Source organism: Notamacropus eugenii, chromosome 1 (assembly GCF_028372415.1).
Source record: "Notamacropus eugenii isolate mMacEug1 chromosome 1, mMacEug1.pri_v2, whole genome shotgun sequence".
NCBI lineage: Eukaryota > Metazoa > Chordata > Mammalia > Diprotodontia > Macropodidae > Notamacropus > Notamacropus eugenii.
In genome coordinates, this window is record NC_092872.1 from 679,644,293 (window position 1) to 679,651,628 (window position 7,336).

General features: G+C 35.7%; 1 protein-coding gene across 1 annotated transcript; it reads left to right on the plus strand.

The window, feature by feature from the left end:
* Nucleotides 1-5,779: 5,779 nt before the first annotated feature.
* Nucleotides 5,780-6,730, plus strand: LOC140519586 (olfactory receptor 1f45-like). The gene has a single exon (XM_072632764.1). It carries the CDS (start codon nt 5,780-5,782, stop codon nt 6,728-6,730), a length of 951 nt encoding a protein of 316 aa, XP_072488865.1.
* The last annotated feature ends 606 nt before the right edge of the window (nt 6,731-7,336 follow it).

A 7,336-nucleotide genomic window follows, 5' to 3' on the forward strand; every position in this document is an offset into this window, starting at 1 on the left:
TGGTAGAGTTGTGAACTGATATGAAGACTAATTTGGAACTATGCTCAATGGACAACCAAATTGTGCATGTCCTTTGATTCAGCAACACTTGCACTAGGTCTATATCCCAGAGACCATAAAGCAACAATATGATTGCCTTTTTTTTTATAGGAATAAAAATTCTTTGCTTCTGATGTCACCTCGAACATCAGTCCTGCTTGTCATGTGTTCCTGAATATTTAAGGCATAGTATTCTATTACATTCATATACCAAAGTTTTTGTTCAACCATTCCCCAATTGGGGGCATCCCCTCAATTTCCAATAAGGCTACTATATCACGCAAAAGGCTACTATAAATAGTTCTGCATGTACAGATCCTTTTCCCTTTTTCATTAGCTACTATTGTGCAATAAGAAATGAGCAAGTAGATTTCAGAAAATTGTGGAAAGGCTTGGAGAGCCAAATGAAATGAGCAGAATGAGAAAATGAGCAAAACCAGAAAAAATCAAGAAAGCATTGTGCACAATATTAGCAACATTGTGTGATCAATTGTGAATGACTTAATTCTTCTCAGAAACACAATGATTCAACACAAGTGACTCATGGTGGAAAATGCTATTCACATTCAGATAAGCAATTAATGGACTCAGAATGTAGATCAAAGCATAATTGATCACTTTATTTTTTTCATGTTTTTTTTTTCCTTTTCATCTATTTCTTCTTTCACAGCTGTGACTAATATGGAAATGTTTCGCATAATTGTACATGTATAACCTATATTAAATTGCTTGCCATTTTAGGAGGAGAGGGAGGCAGAAGATTTTGGAATTCAAAATCTTATAGAAATGAATAATAAAATTGTCTTTACATAGTATTGGGGAAAAACAAAATACTGTTAAAAATTAAAGAAACAATGAAAGAAAATCATCCATATCTCTTAGAATTCATGGTTTATTACCAGTATAACATCAATACCATAAAAATCAAGGAACAACTGTTGGGAGTATACTTTGGAAACCCAACCTTAAAGTAACTGAGATAGAGACATGCAGTATTTTGGCATCAATGTTATGTGGGAATTGAGCTAATTTTTTAGCTTAATCTCTCTCTCTCTCTCTCTCTCTCTCTCTCTCTCTCTCTCTCTCTCTCTCTCTCTCTTCTCACATACACACACACACACACACACACACACACACACACACACACACACAAATACCAAAGTGATATAGAAGAAAATATGCCCACAATGTATTGGGGGAAACATTTGTACATTTGTTTTGCTGTATCTTTGAAGTAAATCTCCTTTTGTAAAACAAAAAGTAATTGATATTAAGTGGTTAAATGGAACTGGGGCTCTATTCACTGTCCCCACAACAAATGTGGAAAACATACCAAGTGGGTTCTATAAGTGATGATGTTAGAGGAAAAAAGCCACTTCCAGCACCTCAAAATGCCTTAGAAATTTGAGGAAAGAAATAGCCTGCCTGGTCTGGTTAGAACATACTAGATAAAAATGTCATTCAGGATCTCTATTATTATTACTTTGTTGTCTGTGGTGCCTTTAAGAGTAATGCAATTTAACTTTTATATTTCTTTCAAGCTTGACTATTGTTATAACTTATTTAGTTCACCTAAAGCATACTAAATTATATTCCAGTACCATCCCCCCTTCTTTTAACACTGTGTGAATCCTTATTTTTTTGCTTTGTGAACCACTCTGCTATCCTCTTCCTCTCTAAATACAAGGGATTCCTTGATCATATATTACTTGACATTTTTCTCTTATTTTCATGTAAGAGTCTTGCCTCCATTAACTAGACTGTGATCTCACTGAGCAAAAGAACTGCATCTTTTTCTTTTCTTTTCTCCTATACAATTCAGAGTAGAATTTAGAATAAAAAGCTTTTTCTGACTTTTGAGATCATTGTTAATATGCTTCACCAAATTGCCTTTATCTCCCACTATGCCCCTCTTTGTCACCACCCAGAAAACTGTCCCTTATAATAAGGAATAATGTCCATTGAGAAATTGCTTATTCTTATATGTGTGCATTAGTTTATAATAGAACATTTTGAGAGATATGTGATGTGAAGATCTGTTTCCTTTTTGATTACTTCCCCTCTTATCCTTGTTGCATTAATATTGAATGCAGCAAAAGAAAGAGAATGGTTAATGAAGACTTGGAAACTAGTGGAATGGCAGAGCTAGGCCCTCACCAGAGATCATCTAGTACAATCCCTATATTGGATAGACGAACAATCTTGGAAAATGGAAATAACCTACCTAAAATGATGCCACAAGTTAGTGACAAAATTAAAACTCTAAGAAATATCTACTTTTCATCCTCTCTTTCCTTCTCCCACAATTAAGTTGGGGACAATTACTCTATGACTGTCTCTAATTAGTTGTCATGGAAATCAGACCCCAGAGGACCTTGAACCTGTAAGTATTCCCAAAACAAGCTCCTTGCAGACACTGCAGCTTCAGAAATCTAGGACCCAGTTCCTTCTCTCCACTCCCCACAAGCTTCAGTAAAGGCCTGACAACTTAAACTATGTCTCTTTTCCTCCAGGAATGAAAGGATTTTGAATCCCCTACCAGGTACTTATTGTGAATTGTCTCAAGAGAGAAGTAGAGAGAGCAGGAGTGGACTGAATCTAAATTCACCAGAAACCATACAGGTAAGAGCTGAGGGAGAAAACAATAGGAAAGATTCATGCAATCACAGATTCTAAGAGTTCGACAGGATCTCAGATTTTAGCTAGTCTAATTCATACCCAAATACGAATCTCTTCTACATCATCTTGGAAAAATTATCACCCAGTATCTCCTCAAAAACCATCATTCAAGGAGAAATGACTCCCTCTCAATGCAGATAATATTGCTTTCCATACAAGTCTTCCATTTTAGGGAAGTTTAAATTTTACTCTTTTCAATTCCTCTCCTTTGTTCCTACTTCTGTTCTCCAAGATCTAGTAGAAAAAGTCTAATCTTCCTTCCATATAACATCTCTCCAAATTCTTTAGGAGTGCTATTACAACCCTACTCCAAAGCTTATTATTCTCCAGAATTCACATTTCTGATTCCTTAATCTCTTTTTAATATGGTATGGTCTCCAGTAACCTTACCCTCATAGTCATCCTCTTCTGAATGTTTTCCAGCTGATCAATATGTTTCCTAAGGTCATTTTCCCTTAAACACACTAATATATGCACCAGCATAGAAGCTTGAAGAGACAAGTGCAGAGAAATGCAAACATCTTTTCACAATGTGTGTATTTATATACAAACATACCATATTTTATATATTTATGCACTTTCATAACCACACAAATTTTCCTTCCAAATTAACCCAAGTTCCGTGTTAGAAGCATTTCATTATCATTTCTGCCCTATCTAGCCCCAAATCCCCACCTGTCCATGCAAACACAGAACATAATATTTAAGCACCAAACCTGTTTTTTTAGCAGATGACTCTCCACTTTCCCCCTATATTTAAAGTTCATTTCCACCTCTGTTAGTTACAATTGAAAGAACATGGGGTCTGAAATCAGTGGACCTATGTTTAAATTCCAGTATAAGAAGTCACTTAACCTCTTTAAGATTCCAATTACCTCATCTGTAAAATGTAGATGTTTGGACTATTTCTGAAGTCCCTTCCAGCTCCAAATCTTGAAATCCTGGTATTTTACTACCTAGATTGATGTCTTCTTTTTCGTCTGCCTATCTGAATTCTATTCATATCCTATTCATTCATTTATTCTCTCTCTCTATATAACATATATATTTAAACATATGTGTATATATATATACATATATATGTATGAATGTGTGTACATATACTTTGGATATTGTTTCTGATCAATACTTATTATAAAAAGATGGCAAACTGCACATTATCCACTCAGAAGGACATCATTTAATAGTGATGATATGGTATTGCACAAATAGCTATAATAAAAGGGAAAGTGAGGTGAGTTCAGGGAAGAGTGAGTTAAAGAAAAAGTAAGAGTCCAGGCAATGTATTAAGACAATATTGAGCAAGGAGAGATCAGTTCATCTTGGAAGTTCAGGCAAAGTTTCATGGAAGAGAAGGTAACACTCCGTATGGGTTTTTTTTTCCAGTCAAGACCCACCTCCTCCATGAAGACCTTCCTGAGCACATCTGATCATATTAATCTCTCCCTGATCTGAATTCTTGCAGCACCCTTTATCTATTCCACACAACAGAGTACAACGTTTGACCTCTAAGGTATATTTCAAATTTATAATCTTATAACTCTGAAGCAATGTTTTTACTTTAATCCCAATACTGCTTTAAGAATTGCGAGGGAAAAAGTCATTCTGTAGCTCATTCCAGTGGTGTGTAGCTGAGTGATTCGGAAGTGGAGAACCAAACACTGAGAAAGGTTTTTGATTCCAAGCAAACTTGAAGTTTAGATCCTGGTGAGTTAAGAAGGATCATTTGAATCCAAATCTGGAGATAAGGCCAAGGAAAGATTAAATAGTGATAAATAACAGTTAAAGGTTAGGTGGAAAGGTATCAAACTATACCCAAATATTTTACTCTAGGTTAACTACTTTAGATTTAACATTTCAGTGACCTGTAAGTGTAGGAGCTCCATTCAAAAATACAAATCATAAATCCTTTATAAATAGTAGTTAGTCTAAAGTTCCTGTCACTGGAAAATTCATCAACTTGTAGCAACCAACCTGGTGATAATAATAACTAGCATTTATATATGCCTTGCAAGTCCACAAAGCACTTCAGAAGTTATCTCATTTGATATCTATGTAAATGCTAATGTTATACTATGAGAAGTTAAGTGACTTGCATACACAGCTAGCAAATATGAGAGACAGGACTCAAACTCAGGCAGTCACTTTGCCACCTAGCTGCCTCTCCAATTTAGCTAGCTGATCTTTGGACAGCAGACATTCAATTCAACATCAATCCTGTATTTAAATCTTCCTAGCTTGGTAGGATTACATACTTGTTGTCTGTTTGTAGCGTACGGAGGAGGACAAGCAGGAAGGAGAAGGGCCTTAAGTTCATATCTTGTAAAAATTGATGAAAGGAAATAAAAATGTTTTTCCAGAAGAAGAGAAAATTTAAGAGGAAATTACAGTTGTTTCCAAATATATGAAGGGCTTTCACATAGAAAAGAAATTATCAGATCTAGAAAAGACTACAGTGGATAAACAAAATGTACCAGTAAAATATTTTTAAACATGAGAAGAAATTTAGAAAAATTTTAAAAGAAAACGAATTGGACAGTTACTGTTTGACCCAGGATGCAGAAAGAGGAATATTGAATAGAAGTCACAAAGGGGAAAATTCAGGCTCAATGCAAGAAAAAAGTAACTAAGAATTAGTGCTTTACAAAAATAGAATGAGATATCTACAGAAGATAGTAGGTGATCTATCATCAAATATAGTATAAAAGAAACTGTAACTGAGGCAAATATTGGATTAAATGGCATTTGACATCACTTACAACTTTGAGAATCTGTGATTTTGTGAGAAGCTATGGTTACTTCCATGCAATGATAAATATTGCATTAATTATGACTATTTTTTAATTTAATACTTGCTTCATAAAATGATATTGTTGATTAATGTTGCTATGTTTCACGGTCTTAATAAAGACATTTTTTATAAATATAGCAATGAAAACTTCATATCTATATCTGAATCTCAGCTAAATAAACATTTTGGAAATTTGTGTTCACGGTCTTTGAATTAATGTGAGACATTACTCTGAGTTATTTATTAAAGTATGTTTTATCTCCAGTAGATATGAATAGAGAAAATCGAACCAGTATTTCTGGATTCTTCCTCCTGGGTTTCTCTGAGCTACCAGAACAGCAACAAATTATCTTCCAGTTGTTCTTGTGTATATACTTGGTCACTGTGGTTGGGAACCTACTCATCTTGCTGGCCATCAGCTTAGATGCTCACCTTCACACCCCCATGTATTTCTTCCTGGCCAATCTCTCCTTTGTTGACATTTGCTTCTCATCAGTCACAGTACCCAAGTCACTAGTGAACCACATATTGAGAAGTAAATCTATCTTTTATATAGAGTGTATGCTACAGATATATTTCTTCATCACTTTCATAAACATGGATGGGTTCCTTCTGGGAGTTATGGCATATGACCGCTATGTGGCCATCTGCCACCCACTCCATTATACCACTATCATGTGCCCTAAACTCTGTATCATTTTGGTGATGGTATCATGGATCATCACTCACCTGCATGCCCTCTTGCATACCCTATTAATAGTCCAATTATCTTTCTGTGCTGACAACACCATTCACCACTTCTTCTGTGATCCTTACCCCGTCCTGAAGCTCTCCTGTTCTGACACCTACCTCAATGATTTGATGGTGTTCACTGTGGGAGGGATGGTTTTCATGATTCCATTCATGAGTATCACTATCTCCTATGCCTACATCTTTTCTAAGGTAGTAAAGATTCCATCTACTCATGGGATAAAGAAAGCCCTGTCCACATGTGGCTCTCATCTCATTGTAGTCTCTCTCTTTTATGGGGCTATCATGGGAATTTATCTACACCCATCCTCCTCCTACTCAACCCAGGACATGGCTGCCACAGTTATTTTCACTGTGGTTACTCCAATGCTCAACCCTTTCATTTACAGTCTAAGAAATCGAGACATAAAGGCAGCTCTGGGAAAAATTAAAAGAAAGCTTATCAAAGATTATAGAATCACAGGTTTTTAGATTTAAAAGAAACCCTAGAGGTTATCTAGTTGAACCTACAGCATTTACTCAAGCTCCTTGACTTCTTGCCTCCTTTCTTGCCTCCTATAGTTAAAGTTAATTAACGCTTATTGTCAGGCTCTGACGACCTTATCTGAATCTAGCATCTATACAAGGACTCTGAAATGTGTCAGCCCAACTTAAAGTCAGGTTTCATGCTGGCAGTACTCTGAGCTTAACAGCATGGCTCTACTAAGAGTGTCATTGCCTTGTTCTGATTGAATCATGGATCCCAAAAGTTAAGGGACTTCAGATATCCTCTAATGCAATGTATATCTGAACAAAAATCACCTCCACCACATCCCCAGCAAGTAGTCATGCCACCTTAAGTTAAAGATTTACAAGCATAAGGAACTCATTACCTCCCAAGGCAAAACATTCCAGTTTTTGATCATTCCAATTATTGAAAAGTTTAGTTTTGTATTGAGTCAAAATTTGCTTTCTTGTAACTCTCATGCAGTGCTTCTAGTTCCATCTTCTGGAATGAAACAAAAGAAGGTTTATCCCTTTGCATTTTGACTAAACATCAATGACTTCAAGACAGCTATTATAGAGCTTTTCTATCAT